Source organism: Vulpes lagopus, chromosome 5, assembly GCF_018345385.1.
Source record: "Vulpes lagopus strain Blue_001 chromosome 5, ASM1834538v1, whole genome shotgun sequence".
Classification (NCBI taxonomy): domain Eukaryota; kingdom Metazoa; phylum Chordata; class Mammalia; order Carnivora; family Canidae; genus Vulpes; species Vulpes lagopus.
Window position 1 is genome coordinate 53,122,837 of NC_054828.1, and position 15,872 is coordinate 53,138,708.

The 15,872-nt window shown below is 55.5% G+C and overlaps 1 protein-coding gene across 2 annotated transcripts in view; it reads right to left on the reverse strand.

Moving 5' to 3' along the window:
- The window catches only part of ADD2 (adducin 2), an 88,808-nt gene that overhangs the window by 22,796 nt on the left and 50,140 nt on the right, over positions 1 to 15,872 (reverse strand). For both annotated transcript variants that reach the window (XM_041753982.1, XM_041753981.1), the window contains 5 exons: positions 10,537 to 10,750; positions 9,003 to 9,141; positions 2,603 to 2,754; positions 2,125 to 2,205; positions 326 to 475 (listed from right to left, as the gene is read on the reverse strand). In XM_041753982.1, the coding sequence (XP_041609916.1) occupies positions 326 to 475; positions 2,125 to 2,205; positions 2,603 to 2,754; positions 9,003 to 9,141; positions 10,537 to 10,719 (705 nt within the window). In that variant the 5' untranslated portion in view covers positions 10,720 to 10,750. The remainder of the gene's footprint in view (positions 1 to 325; positions 476 to 2,124; positions 2,206 to 2,602; positions 2,755 to 9,002; positions 9,142 to 10,536; positions 10,751 to 15,872) is intronic.

Below are 15,872 nucleotides of genomic sequence, written 5' to 3' on the forward strand. Positions count from 1 at the left end.
CCCACCGTCCCACCGTCTATCGAGACCTTTCACCAGACCTGGGCCGGGGGCGGGGGTGCGGCGGGTGCCAGCCCTCAGCCCACCAGCTCCGACCGGAGCGCAAGGTCCAGAGGGGCCAGCACTTGGGCGAGGGCGCGTCTGCGTGTGTGCCGCAGGGGGGTGGGGGGCAGTAAAGCACCCTCCGCGCGGCCCCCTGGGGTCCCCTAACCAAGACTCCCCAGCTTGGACAAGCGGAGAGGATTAGGGTCGGGACACTGAGTGCTCCCCCTCCTCAGCTTGGCCCGGGGGCTCAGGGGCTGAGACGCCGGCCGCACGCGACACTCACGGCTGCCGTGGCTGGCGTGTGCAGGTGGATGATGCAGCGCACGTCCGGTCGGGCTGCGTAGACGGCCGAATGCAGACAGAAGCCCGTGGTGTCCACCGGGAAGCAGCTGCTGCCTTTCTCCACCACCTCTCCCAGGATATTCACCTTGATCTGGGCCAGGGAAGAGAAAGTTAGGGCCCCTGGGGAGGCAGACCTCACGGCCTTCCCCGCGGCTGGGCCGTAACCCTGCACTCAGAGCGGGTCGCCCCAGGTACATGTGTAGGCGGAGACAACTGACACCGTGTAAGCACGGAAATGTCCAGCAGCCCCTCCAGCTAACGGGAACCCCGGGGCTTCCTACCAACCACGAGCTTCAGCCTTGCTCCAAGCCCCGCTCCCGCCTCGGCGCACGAGCCGGTACAGCACCCCTTCCGGGGACCAGCCTGCACCCGTTCCAGGAGCCAGCCTGCAGCTCTTCCCGGGACCATCCAGCACCCCTTCGGGGGACCAACCAGCCGTCCAGCTGCCGGTCCTCCCGCACACAGCTGGCGGAGGCCGGGAGCTACCTGGGAACCTGGCTGTTGGCTCAGCGGCTCACCACCTGCCCAGCAGACGAGCCCCAACAACGCCTTCGGGGACACTTACCATCAGGTCCCTATCCCCTTCCCAGCCTCCCCCCACCCACTGGGTCCGTGAGCACACGCAGCCGCCCACTGTCCTCCCAGGTCCGCCAGGGTCTGGCCGGCGCCTGGCTGGGTGTAGCTGCCCTCCTGCCGGGGACACAGGCCTCTCTGCCCTGTCTCTGCCCCCCGCCCTGGTCTACATTTCCTTATCCTGTGGCTCCTGGAGCTCAGCTCCTTCAGCATCGGGCCAGCCCACACGCTCCTGCCTTGCCCCTCCTGTTGGGCCCCTGCACTCTTGCAGGGCTCCCCAAGTGTCCTGCTCTAGGGGAGCCTTCTTCACTCTGACTCAGTCATCGCCTGCCTTATCTGCCTCCCCAGCGAGGCCACAAATGCCTTCAAGGCGGAGCGTGTGCCTCCTTGCGTCTGGTCCCAGTGTGCCTCGGCCCTGACCTCCTGACACGGGTGGCCGTGTGCAGGACACTCACCTCCCTGGGCTCAGTGTCCCCTTCTGCCTGTAAAGCGGCCTGGGCAGTCAGAGTCCCACCCTGCCCAGATGCTCTGTGACTTGGTCAGCTGGCTCTCCTGCTGCACACCTGGGCTCAACCTGTATGCCTCAAGCTTGGGGGGGGGGGCCCCGGGGGCACCCTCTGCCCCCCGGCGTACGCACAGCAGCAGAGCCTCGGCATCTAAGGGCCACCGGGCCTCTTCTGCTGGTAGGACAGTCCTTCCCACTGCTTTCCTCCTTCCACCCAGGAATCTTTCCTGATCTGGAAGCTTCTTCCTACTGTACCTAAAAGGAGCAAGAGAACCCAAAGGGACCCCAGAAACTATTGCTAATGGCACCGGCACTAGGCGACTCTTGATCTGCTTGGAGACAAAGCACTGGCTGTTGTCCTAAGGTATTCCCCGATGCAGACTTTGCAGACTTTCCAGTATTTTGCAGACTTTATTCCCCAACTCCCAGACTTTGGGGTCCGACCCCAGGCCCATCTCCTCCTCCTCCTCCCTACTGCGACGTGCTACCTGCACCTCACACTTGGCCTCACGGTTGGGGTGTGCTATGCTTTGGGACGACGTGCGAGACCAGAGCGCGAGCTCCACGAGGAGCAGGAGGGCAGTGGCCGATCTGGAAATGACCCGTCATCGGAGGCTGCTTTCGTGTAGGGAACGGACCGCGCGACGCTGGACTATACGTACCAGGCTGGACGCGGTGACCTCACTGCAAGAAACTCCCTTGGGGCTAATGAGGAAGTGATCTTGCTCCTTGCTGACTCTCAGCTGGAGGGAAAACACGCGTTCTCAGTGGCAAGGAGGGGGAGGGGTCATTCCCGGGACACTCTGCCTGAATACCCTCCTCCCCTGAATCCATGGCACCCAAAATTCACTCACAAGAACCCTCATCTTCCCCCAGCACCGGAGAGATGGAGAGGACCTAGCCTTCATTTGGAACCGTGGCAACGGACGACACGAGGACTCCCCAATGGTCAAGGGTGGCCCCAGGAATAGGATCCAGGGGTTCCCAGCTCCTTATCCAGGGCGGGGGGCCCCAGAAGGGTGAGCACCGGTTAGAAACCTTGGGAGGCCCAGTGCGTGGCCACGCAGTGGGCGGGAGCTCTCCCTGGGAGTTTTGTCAGGGCCGCGGGTGGTGCCCACCCCGCCCAGATGCTGTGCTCACCGTGACATAGGTGTCACTCAGCTGGGCCCAGCCGTAGAGGTCGAGGAGACGGTAGACGCTGCTGATCTTGCACCGCATGAGCCGCTCCCCCTTGGCCAGGTTCAAGGAGTCGGCCGTGTGGAGGTCATTGATGGGCGTCATCATGGAGAAGTCTGCGGGGAAACAGGGTGGGGACGGGGCCGCTCGGGCCAGGGCTGCCGTGTGCCCCGTCCCTCCTCGCCCTCGCCCTCTCTGAATTCTCGCTGGCATGTCCACTGCACAAGAGGCGTCTGCAGGCGGGGGATTAAATATTCTCTGACCCTCCTCCCGGGGGTATTGTGCCCAAGAAAGTCTTCTGCTTATTCAGAGAAAAACGGCGTTGCTTTTGGTCAAAAATCATGGCCAGATTCAAAGCACCGAATGGAGCGTTCTCGGAAGGCCAAGCTCCCGATAAAGATGGGCCCGAAGAAAGGCAAGAGTAGGTGCCCGCGCGGAGGTGCGGGTACGTTTCAGAAGCCGGTTTTGGTGAAGATGCCGCCAAGCAGTAGGCCTGCTTATCGGCCGAAAAAAAAAAAAAGAACTAGACCACGCAGCGTGACTTCTCAAACGACGCTGGCCCCGCGCGGGCCCCTGGAAGGCGCGAGAGGTGTCTGGTGTCTGAGCCCCGCACTTCCCTCTAGTCAGTGTCTAGAAACCAGTGAAAGCACCAGCAGGAAACGGTTCTGGCTTAAGATGACGCCGGGCTGGCAGCCGCTGATGCTGCCTCTCCCGACACCCACCCAAACCCTAAGGGATTAAGTGCCCCTTTCGAGCTTCTACTGCCCCAGTGAGCTCCCTGCCACACGGGGGAGGCGCGTGCAGGGCGGGCATGTCGCCACTGAGCCCGTGCCCGCGGCGGAGGGACACCTCCAGGGACGCGCCTACTGACCATGGTTGACGGGAAAGAGAGACAAGTGGTCCAGAGGCTCAGCTGAACCGGCAAAAATAACAACAACGGAATTCCAAAGTCAACACTTTCCAGCTGGAACCGGCCAGGGCGGGATCCCTCCCTCCTCTCTGCCCCGGCTCCGGTGGGCTCTTTGCTTGGGCCCTTGGCCCCCCTCGCAGCCACAGGCAGGTGTACGGGAGCGCGACCCCCGACACAGCCAGGCTGGGGAGCTGTCCTTGGGAGGGTCTTCGGACCCGACTGCTTCAAGTCCTTCTCTTACAAATAGCTGTGGAGGCCCAGGGCGCCAGGAAGCCAGGATGGGTCCAAAGCCCCATCATCGTGTCCCACGTCCCCTGTCGGTGTCCCCCTGCCCCCCGCACACCCAGGTGGGAGGAGAGACCAGAAGGCTCCACAGGCCTCCCCAAGCCCCTGCTCTCGGGGTTTTGAGAGAGAGAAGCTTATTCTGAGCGGCCTCACAAAAGCCAAGCCGACTGAGACTGAGCGCAGGCTGATGACTCGGAGCCCACCAAGCCATTTACTCAAGGGATCCAGGAAAACACAGAAAAAGCTGAAAACTCCCTAACCACCCCAAAGAGCGCTAAGACTGAAGGACACACTATTGCAAAAGAGAAACCCAAATAAAAACACAAAACGGCCGCAAAATCCTAAGGCAAACGGAGCTGAACAAAGAACAACCTCTCTGTGCTTGAACCCCTGACTCTTGGACCTTCCCTGCTTAGCCTCCGGTTCAGACGCCCCCAGGGCTCATTCCACGTCCAGGCACCCCACTGTCTTCCCGCCAGAGCTGGTCGGGGCAGTGGGGATGCTGCTCGGCTCCGCTTCTCTCTCAGAAGAAAGAGCATAAAGGCAGAGACATGAAAACGATGAGGAAGAAAGGGAGCGCGGCGGGAGACAGGCCGGAGGGAGACACGTTCAGATCCCGCCCCGGCCGCACGGAACGACTTGTGAGCTGGAAACAGACCTGCCCTGCGTAAATCATAAGGATTTACTACGTTCCGGAGGGGAGCGTCCACAAGAGAAAAGGCTTGCAATTATATGCTTCCCGGCACATTTCTGAAATACGAGGATAAAGGGGAAAACGCACCAACATCTGCCAAAAGAATGTTGGTTACCTACAAAGGAACAACAACAAAAAAATAGGCTGTTTCAGATTTCTCTGATATGGAAATAAATGCCAGGAGGCAACGCTGTTGGAGGTCTGCCAACGGAGGAGACTAAAGTGACACGAGGCAGGTAAATGGAAAAGAAGCATCAAAAGTAGGCCCAAAAAATAAACAGAGGTTACAATATTATTATCAAAGTGGAAATGAGGGAAAGCCATTTCCTTCTGGAATATTCACCCTTGGTAGCAAGAAGGGAGGAAGAGCGAAGGCAAACGCCCCCCAGACAAAGCCAGGCAGCGAAGCCCATGGCGGGAGGGCCGCCGCGCCGGGTGTTTTACAGGAACTAAACGTTGATCCATAAAGAAGCTATAGCTATAAAGACCACTCACATATATAAGTAATTTCATCAAGATACAAAGCAAAAGCTACTAGAAATACAAAGAGAAACGAACAGTAATTAAATATGCAGTGGAAGAAACACAACTCTCATTTTTTATAAAATAAAAAAAAAAAAAACGAAGATACAGAGGAAATATTATGCCCTGGAGATAGAGTCTGTATTTACATATCATTTAAAAATGATATTATTAGGCTACAGAGAAAAATCTCAATAAGTCCCCAACACAGACATTAAATAGACCACATTTTCCAAACACAATGCAATAAAGATAGATGTTATCAACAGGCCCTTAAAAAAATACAAATTCAACCACTGGGAAATGAGAAAACTCATTCTCAGAGAGTTCTTAGAACAAAATAAAATCAAAACAGCAACTGCAAGCTATCTAGAAATCAACACTAAAGGAAATATTGTGTCAAGGTGCCTGGGACAAGACCAAACTTACACTCAGAGAAAAAAATCCATGGCCTAAAATGTCTTTATTATTGAATTAAAAATGAAAATAAAGCATCCATTTTATTCTACCCTATAAAAACTAAAAATAAACCAAAGAAAAGTTATGGAAAAGAATTAGTGAATAGAAAAAAACAAAATCAGTGAATTTGGGAAACTAGAAAATTAGTAGAACTAATATAGAAATCCAAGAATTGGCTTAAGTGAGAACATCTATGAATAAACCAACATCTGGATTGGCCATAAAAGAACGAAGGAACACACAACACCAGGGATGAGAAGAGGACGTCATCTCGTTTACAGCACAAAGTTTAAATGGTAGAATATTGTAAATCACTCTAATAGTTTTGAAAATCTCCATGAAATGGATTATTTAAAACATATAGTCAAAATTTACTCAAGCAGCAGCAAAATAAGTTTTTTAAAAACCCTAGACGAAACTGAGAAAAATAATGTTATAAAAAATGTTCCAGATCTGGATGGTTTTACAAGTAAATAATAAATCTCCAAGGAAGAGAGACTTCCTACCTTATTTAAAATCCATCAGGACAAAGAGAAGGGTGGGGACCACTCTGACTTATCTTATGAAGTTACAGCCCAAATACCAATACTAAATGAAGACTGCACAAAAAAGTGAATTTCTGACCAATCTCATTCGTGAATATGCAAAATCCTGAATAAACGCCTAGCAAACCAAATCTAGAAGAGTATTTTCAAAAGAATGCATCAAGACAGGAATGATTGATTTCAGAATGAAAAAAAGAGTTCAATATTCAGAAATCTATTAATATAATTCATCATATCAATAGTGCAAAGAAAGAAAAATCTATAAACGCCCAAAATGCATTTTATAAAATTCAACATCCATTTCTGAGAAGAACTCATATTGAACCGGAATGAAAAGATACTTCCTCAATATGATAACGAACTCAAGCTCTTGTGATAAAGGATTTCTATTAAAGTCAGAAACCAGACAAGGATGATTACTCTCTAATCTATTATTAAACGTTGTTCTGAGAGTTGTAATGGATGCAGTGAGAAAAGCAGAAAAAGAAACCAAAGGGTGAATGCTGGAATAAAGGATTGAAAATGACCATTATTTGCAGGTCATGTGATTTTTCGAGATACAATACCCAAGAGAAGCTATGAGAACTTAAGAGTGCAACAAGAACCTACTTTCCCTGGAAGACAGCAATAACCAGAAAGAAAGCTGAATGGAGGAAAAAAATCATTTAAAATAACAAAGTTATATAAAATTTCCAGGATAAACTTAATAAGAAATCAGTAGAGACCATAAGAAAATAACGGCTAACCTTTTCTAATATAAATAAGAAAATAAAATAATAAAATAGAAAATAGAGTAAAATAGAAATAAAATAGAAAATAATAAAATAATAAAAATAAAATAAAATAGAAAATAAGAAAATAAGAAAAAAATAACAACTAACCTTTTCTAAATGGACATTTTTTAAAAAGGCAAATAAATAGAGGACATACATCATTTCTGAACAGACTTAAAATTTATTTATGCAAACATTTTTAAAACCCCTACTCTGTGCCAGCTACTTTTCTAAGTCCAGGACACAATTCTAGGATATAGCAATGAACAGAACATACAAGTATCTTTTCCCCATGGAGCTTATATTCTAATATAAAATTATAAATTTATAAATCCTCCACCAAATTAATCTATTTATTTAAAGTAATCCCAATCAAAATCCCGAAATGGAATTTTTGAGGTATACGGGGGGTGGGGAGGGGACTTAACAAAATCATTCTTAAGTTATTTTTAAGAATAATTAAGGCAGGGACCCCGGGGGGCTCAGCGGTTGAGCATCTGCCTTCAGCTCAGGTCGTGACCCCGGGGTCCTGGGATCGAGTCCTGCATCGGGCTCCCTGCATGGAGCCTGCTTCTCCCTCTGCCTGTGTCTCTGCCTCTCTCTGTGTCTCTCATGAATAAATAAATAAATCTTTTAAAAAATAAATAAGGCTATTTGTCCCATGAGATTATAAAACTTGGGGAAGGTGCTTCCGAGTGCACAATCAAAAGTAACCAAGGATTCAGCTCTATGGAAATTAAAGAGTTCTACAATATAAAAACATGAACAAAAAAGGCAAAGGAGGAACTGGAAAAAAATTGCAATATATTTGACAGGTAATAGGGAACTAGTTCCACTTTATAAAGATTTGAAAACGCATAAGAAAAGAATATGCAAGTAGAAAAACTAGCAAGGAAAGCGATAAGGCAATTTACTACAAAAAAAAAATCATCCCAGTGTGAAAATGTATCTAATCTCATTAGTGATCAAATAAATGCACATTAAAAAGTACTATTTTTCGCCTATCAAATCGGGAGGATGAACCGAATAGTATAATTCGTACTGCAGTGAAGATGGAGGAAAGGGCGCTGCGCGGCGCTGGTGGGAGCGTGAGCTGGATCCGCGCTTCTCCGGGGTGATCTGGCATGACGCGTCCACATCTTTAAAACATGCGAATACTTGAATGCAACGATTCTACTTCCAGTAATTGGTCTTTAGAAAACGATCATAGAATAAACGAGAGGATTTACTGTATCGTTCGTAAGAGCAAAAAGCTGTCAATAACCTAAAAGCCTACAAACGGGAAGCCGGTCAGATAAGCTGCGCACGTTCCACTCGCGCAGGACCGCGCAGCGTCACCAGCCCTTTATTACAGGACGATGCTCTGCCGTGTGTGGAAAAGCCCCGAGGTGCGCTACAGCTCTCCGGCCTACGTGAGCAATGTGATTCCATTCTTGTTTTCCTCATCTATGCGTGTTAAGAGAAAAAGGCGGGAAGGATACGCACCAAAATATTGAAAATAGTCATTTCTTGGTTGTAAGAACACAGGACCCTGATGGTAATTTCCCCTTTTTCCTCATTATTTTCCTGATTTCTGGTCGCAATCCTGTATCTGTGCGATCGCAGGATAGTGTGTTTGTTCCTTCAAGGCTGTGGGCAGAGCTTCGGACCCAAGAAGAGGGTGTCATGCCCGGGCCTGGCTGCGGAGTCCGGCTGGCCTGTCCAGGGGGTTGCGACCCGCCCCCCACCTGCCACCTGCTGGGCAGCAGCTCCCAGGCACCGAGGAAGGGGCGTGAGTCAGGGGCTGCCGCTAGCAGGCGAGGACCCTCCTTCGGTTCTGCATGCACGGCGGGGGCCGGCGGCCGGACCCTCTCTGCACCCCGGTCCTCAAGCAGAGGCCCCGTAAGAGACTTCTAGCTGCAAAGCGCCCCCTTTCACGCGACCCACGGACAAAGGGGGACGCGGAGTCACACTTGGGCTGCTCTGCCTCTCCGAACAGTGGCACCAAGTCGTCCTGCCCCCTCCCCCAACAGAACTAGAGACTTCCCCGTGAGCCGCCCCCCCTCCCCGACTTCTGGGCATCAGGGGTGACTCCCCTGTGGGTCTTCCCATGCCCTGGCCCCTGGCCACCCACCCGCTCTTCCCCACCTCGCTTCCTCCACCCCTGCTCCTGGCAGCTCCCCAGCTCCCCACGTACTCATGGAAGATGCCGGGAAGACGGCGTGCGAGGTGCTGGCCATGAAGTCCGCGATCTGCCGCAGGGCCCAGATGTTGGAGGAGTTGTTGCCCTTCTTCATCTGCTCCTGGATGAGGCCTTCCAGCTCCTCCCTGAAAGACTGAGGCGGGCGGAGGCGCTGGTCCCCCGGTGGCTCTCCTGCGGAGGCTCCCGACCCCTCCAGGAGCCGCCCCTGCCCCAGGTCAACTGGACCAGGGCTCACAGGGCCCCTGGGCCTCAGACGGCACCGGGAACCCACGGGGACCTCAGGAGCCCCCCAGCTGCTGTCGGGGAAGGCCCCTGTTGCTCCCTCCGTCCAGAAATTCAGGCTCCAGGTCCTTCCCGGGTCCCGCCCACCCAACCGCCCCCCACACCCCCCACGCCTCCGCCATCAGACGCGCAGGGCCTCGCTTCAGTCACCGAGAGCCGTGTTAGACGGCAGAGCTGAACGGAACGGCGTGCGGCCCCGGCGTCAGCTCTGCCCGGGCTCTCAGGACCCCAGGCTCCCAGGACACGGAAGGATTCGCTGTGCTCCCCACGGCTCCCGCGCCCCCACGTCCTGCTGCCCTAAGGCTGCGCCTCCTGCCCACCCGGCGGAGCCACACGGGGCCGAGGAAGGACGGGGCCAAGCGCCGAGACCCGGTCGGTACCAGCTGGGCGCCCTCTCCTCCCGCCCTGGCATCGCCGCCTTCAGTACCGCGTGCCCCGCTCCTCGCAGGCCCCCTGCCACCAAGGCCTGGGCCTCGCGCTCACTGGGAGCCCTGACCACGGTCACACCCAGCCCGCCCACGGTCCTGTCTCCCGAGGCCCAGTGGGGACAGAGACGCCTGCTCCACCCTGAGCGCCCCGGGCCGAGGACCGCGCAGTGCCTGGGGACCGGCTCCACCCCGCCCCTCCTGTCCCCACCCGGCCCGGTCACCGGCCGCCTGATCCACTGAGCCCCTGCTTTGCTCCCGGGGCACCACCTGCTCGAGGACGAGCTCTGTGTTCGCGCCGCGCAGGTGCCCACGGATCGCAGGCAGGGGTGAGCCCTGGCAGGGCAACTGCTTGCCCCCCTTTCCCTGGCCCATGGCCCCCTGCCCCCCACTCTCAGCGTCTAGGTGCTTCCGGACCCCTTTGACGCCTTTGACCTCTGCCCCCACGCATCAACCTTACTGCCCCGCCGGGAGGTCCTCGTGGTGATGGAACACGCAGGCTCCCAGCTTCCCCCCTGCGCCCCGTGGGCCCCGGGTACCCAACATCCCTGTCGGCTCGCTGCTAACTCGGGGAAAGCGGGAAACAGAGGCAGGGCCCTGTCAGACCCACCCCTCCGGCACCTGGCCCAGCTGCCTGCGCAGAAACCAGGTTTTTGCCGTCCCGCCGACTAGGGAGCGAGCCAAACACCCACGGGGCCAGGCCCGGCCTGCTCCCGGGCTCAGAACGGCCAGACGGGGACCAGTGGAAGGGGGAGACCCTGCAGGGTCAGCCAGAGGGCCGGCCGCTCCCCTGCCCCCCAACCCCGGGCCGCCCCACTCACCGGGCTCTGCAGGATCATGGTGACTCGCTTCTTCTGCTCCATCAGGCTGAAGTCCTGCCGCAGGTCTGCGGCGCGGCTGCGGAGGCGCAGGTACTCGGGGTCATCGTCGGGAAAGCGGTCGAAGTACTGCGGGCCCTGCGGGGGCGGCGGGGACGCGGCATCGGGGACGGCGTCCTCACTCATGGTCCTGGCGTGCGAGCCGAAGCCTGGAAGCCTGTGGAGGAGGCCGGAGGCTGCTCCTGGTCCGCCCGGCACCTGCAGCAGCGCTGCACCCCTGTGGGCCCGGAGCGTCCAGCGGGCGCTAGCACCTGCCAGGGCCACCCCCTGCCCTGCTGCCCATCACCCCTGCCCTGCTGCTGGGGACACCACTGCCCTGCTGCCCATCACCCCTGCCCTGCTGCCCGCCACCCCCTGCCCTGCTGCCCAGCCACCCCCTGCCCTGCTGCCCATCACCCCTGCCCTACTGCCCACCACCCTGTGCAAGCGAGTGCACACCGAGTGGAACACGCCCGTGACGCGTGCCCGGAGTGCGAGGCTGTGCCCCGGGGGTCAGCACGCACACAGGGACAATCGCCGGATCCAGGTGAGGGCCAGGGCGGCCTTGCGGACGCGGCCGGGACCCCTAGGTTTTCCCTCGCAAGCGTGCTCCTTTCAGGGCCTGCTGGCGAGGGAAGGAATGTTCTCGGACTCTACGGGAGCCCGTTGGAGAAGTTGCACGTCCAGCCTCCACCTCCCGGCTGCGGCTCGGGCCACACCCGCTCCCTTCCTGTGTCCTGTCCTGTCGTGTGGGCCCCGCTAGACCTTCCAGGGCACCGGCCTCCTTCCTGCTGCGTGATCCCCTCTCAGGGGACGACAAGCAGTTCTTGACTGAACGAGGATGAGCTTTTGAGGACGAGTGGAGATGCCAGCGAGGGCGTCGGGGGCTGGCACACCTGGCTCCCGTCCTCACCCTGCCCTCCCCCCTTCACTCCACAGGAGGCGGGGTGCTCTCCTGTCCTGCTGGAGCACTGCCGCCTGCCGACTGCCGCCTCCCGTCCCGACCTGCTCTTCTCCCTCGGCCCATCCTGTTCGCCCAAACCTTGACCTTCATTGCTGGCAGCAGGTCATCACGCAGGAGGCCTTGCGGCAGCCAGGAAAGCACCCCCCGGGGCAGGGGGCTCTGCCCTCCCTCCACCTTACAGCTCCTCTGAGTGGGGCAGCTGGGGCGAAGCGCCAGGTGACAGGAGAGCTGGGGGTCCACCCCCCACCGGCCCAGAACACTCAGATGACCTTTCCTCCTTTCCCTCTCCTTTCATTTTTCCTCCCTCCCTCCCTCCCTCCCTCCTTCCTTCTTTCCTTCCTTCCTATTTGCCCCTTTCGGGGAAGAGCAAATAGCAAAGTCCAGGGAGGGAGCACGTACAGATCCCTCAGCTAATGGCCCGAACCCTTGGCCTGGAGCAGTGGTTCTTACACCGAGGAGCATGTTGGAATCCACTGGGGAAGGGTTCAAGATACTGATATCACGGATTTTCATGTTACTAGCCGGGGGTGTGACCTGGACATCAGGATTTTTAAAAGCCCCCTGGGTGATTCCAAGAGGCAGCCAGAGTTGAAATACCCCTGGCCAGACGTTAGTAGCTGTGCCGCGCGACGGGAGGCACCCAGGCCGGGTGTTGGCCATTAGCGAGCCAGCCAGAGACGGCACAAACGTCACCTTCTAATTCCACTGGCAGGTGCCACTTCTCATGGCTGTCCCGGCCCTGTCGTCCGACTCCAGTGACCACCTGCCACCACACACTTATCCTGGGACAGCACGCGTTCCCCAAATGCCACCACAACCTGCTTTTGCGAGTTTGCCGAGCCATGACGTCTCACGTCCTTATGGATGCCCTCACCGGCTCTCCCCTACCCGGCGCCCTGCCTACTGCTCCTGCAGACGAAATATTTGCCTGTGAGGGGTGGAGTGTGGGGGAGGCAGCTTCAGGAAGTGGCAGCCAAAAAACCCCAAAAGCAAAAAAAATTCTCTAAAGAAAAGTATAAAGCAGATACGGCAGGTTGCTAGAATGGCTGAAGACGTACTTAGTGACATTCAAGGCAGATTCTTCATCCCAGTGGAGAGAATCACTGAGTCCATCAGGGATGTTCCCAGGGCAATTAGCTCCGGACTAGAAGTCCGAGTCTACACTGTCACCCTCACTCGCTCATTCTCTAGCTGCACGGCCTTGAGCAAGTGGTAATTTCCCTCTGTGGGTCTCATTTTTCCATCCCTAAATGAGGGAAAGAACAGAATAAACTCTGGGACCCCTCCCAGCTCTACACTCTACGGAGAGAGACAGATTCACGTGGAAATGCAAAGGATGGAGGATCTAGGCTGCCCAGAGCCAGAGACCTTCTTCCTGCATCCTCGCCTCCCACCCCCAGGGCCTCTCCCTCGAGCCAGATGCCGACTGGGCAGCTGCCAAGGACACACACGACCCCCTAACATTTGCCTTGCAGGTTCAAGTCAGGCCCACGTGTGTGGAGTGAGTCACGAATCCTTCTCCTCCACCATGCCCCCAGCCTGCTCCCGCAACGAGAGGCAACAAGGGGTTGCAAGGACAAAAACGATGGGACGGCATCAGAGCTGCGCAGACATGCAGTCTCCATCCAGATCTCCTGGGCAGAGAGCCCCGCGGACATTTTCCCAGGGGCACTGCCCTCCCCCCACATTTTAATTATATCACTTCTGTAGCCCCAATCTTCAATGTTTTTTTTTTTTAAACAGGCAGGCAGCCTCTCCCAGGAGGTACGATGGATACACACATGGGGATGAGCTCCCTGTGTTCCTTACGACTCAGGTCCCACCAGCTCCAGAGCCACCTGAACCCCCCGAGTCTCTGGGGCTCGGATCATTTTGGCCAGCACAGCCCGGTACTGAGCCTTCCTGGCCTAAATCCTTTCTATTCAGGTGGAGAAGGCCGCCCTCTTTCCTTCCCCCTGGAATGGCTGCATTCTCAGGAATGGGTCCGTGGAGGCTGAAGTAGCATTCCCCTCCCTGAAGCACAAGGGTCCTACAAGGAAGTTCAGGTCCTGCTGGACAGGAGCCCATGCCCCCAGGCCCCCAGGCCTGCCTTCGCTTCTTAGAGTCCATCCCAAGCAGGTCACTCCAGAGATGCTCCAATGGGTAGGGGGCAGGAGATGGAAGCCCTGACCCCCTCAGCATGACAACGGCGGCCACAGAAAAGCAGCCTTCGACTTTACGAGCCAGAGGCATCCCTTTGGGCTTCTCCCTTTCCTTCCAAAATGTTGCACAGGTGACCAGAGTTCTGTGCCGTGCGGCTTTGTGGTTGAAAGCATGGACTCCGGACCAAGAAGAGGACGAGTTCCAGTCTTAACCACGCGGCGTAGCAGCTATGTGATCCCGTTGCACAAGTCACCTAACCTCTCCGTGGCTCGGTTCCCCCGTGTATGAAATGGGGGTTGGACTGTTTAGCTACCTCGTTAGGCTCTTCTGAGGATTTAGATGAGTTAATGTATGTGAAGTATTCAAAACAGTGCTATTAAGCATTTGCTCTTATTATGTGTCATTTAGGGGCTAAAATCATCATAGCATTAGGAACTCGAGCGATAAGAGGCTCGTGATTCAACTGTAAACAGGTGCATACTGAGTAACTGTAATTATATGTTGTAGCCCCAAAACCCAATTCAATCTTGAGCTATATTAACAAAAAGAACATCTAGAAAAAGACCGACGAGAATGATTAGTTCTCTGATTAGATACTGGGAACACGTCAACCCGGAGATCACAAAAAAGAGGACGAGCAGGGTGGTGACCATCAGAGGCCAGTGCTCGGTGGGCCAGGTGGGACATCATAAAGAATGTATCTGGCCTTCGTCCCCAGCTCCTAGCAGAGCTTCCAAAAGCCTTGGGATTTCTAAAATACCTAAGGACATCGGGAGGGTCTTTGGTTATTCATGATGAGCCCATTGCATCGAACCTGAATTTACGCCCACGAGGCGACTTCCGGTGGGCCCTTCGATGGTTCAAGGGAGAGACTGGCTACCAAGAAAGGCCAAGCACAGGGTTAGAAGGTTGGAACGTTAGCCGCATCCCAGCCACGGAGGACAGAGGGGGAGGGGTTGGAAGTTGAGTTCAGTCAGATGGCAGAGGGGGGTCCCTGGGGGGCTCAGGGCTGGAGCGTCCGCCTTCGGCCTAAGGCGTGACCCCGGGGTCCCGGGATCGAGTCCCACATCGGGCTCCCCGCAGGGAGCCTGCTCCTCCCTCTGCCTGGGTCTCTGCCTCTCTGTTTCTCATGATTAATTTTTTTTTAAATCAAGTGGCAGATGATTTAAACAACTGTGCCTACTAGTAATAAAGCTCCCCATTAAAAATCTCTGGACATCAAGGCTGGAAGGAGCTTCCTGTGGCAGCTGGGATAGTGATACACCCAGATTCTGGAAGGAGGGGACGCACAAGCTCCGCACCAATCCCCCTCCCTGCCCACGCCCTGCCCTTTGCGTTGTCTCCATGGGCTGTTCCTGACTTGACCCCTCCATCGTACAACTGGAATCACAACTGCAGTCCCTCCTGAGTTCTGGAGTTGTAGCGAATTAGAGACGGAGGGCGGCACGGAAGCCCTTACCTTCACAGCCAAGAGAGAGAGAAGTGCCGTGGCCTGGGGATCCTGCTCGTGGCTCCTGAGGCAGGGGCAGTTCCCACTGGTGACTTTGCCTACAACCAGCGTAGTTAACTGTGCGCCCGTAGCTAACTAGTGGTAGTTAACTGTGCACCCATAACTCTAACCAGTGGTAGTTAACTGTGCCCATAGCTAACTAGTGGTAGTTAACTGTGCCCGTAGCTAACCAGTGGTAGTTAACTGTGCACCTGTAGCTAACTAGTGGTAGTTAACTGTGCGCCCGTAACTCTAACCAGTGGTAGTTAACTGTGCCCGTAGCTAACCAGCGTAGTTAGCTGTGCGCCCTCCGCGCGGCGGGGTGTCAGAATTGAGCTGAGCTGCAGGACGCCCGGTTTGCGTCAGAGGACGGGAGACACAAGGGCGCCGAGCAACCGTCTCCGTGATTACTGTCACTCCCGGGGCGCTCCACGGGCGGGCATCCCTGTCACTGTCCACAGGCACAGGCACACTGGGTCTCAGGGAGAGACACTAACTTGCCCGACACGAGCGGAGTAACGAGTGGGTAACGTGGGGTCAGGGTCTCCGCCAGGACTGACCGGCCCCAGATCCTGCTTGTCCCCGGACGTCCGTTGGGCTCCCACGGTGCCCTAAGCCTGGTTCCCTAACTGGTTCCCTAGGGCCTGCAGGGCCGCGGGAGGCAGGGATTTTAGCTGAGGGGCCACACACAGGCGCACCCGTGGC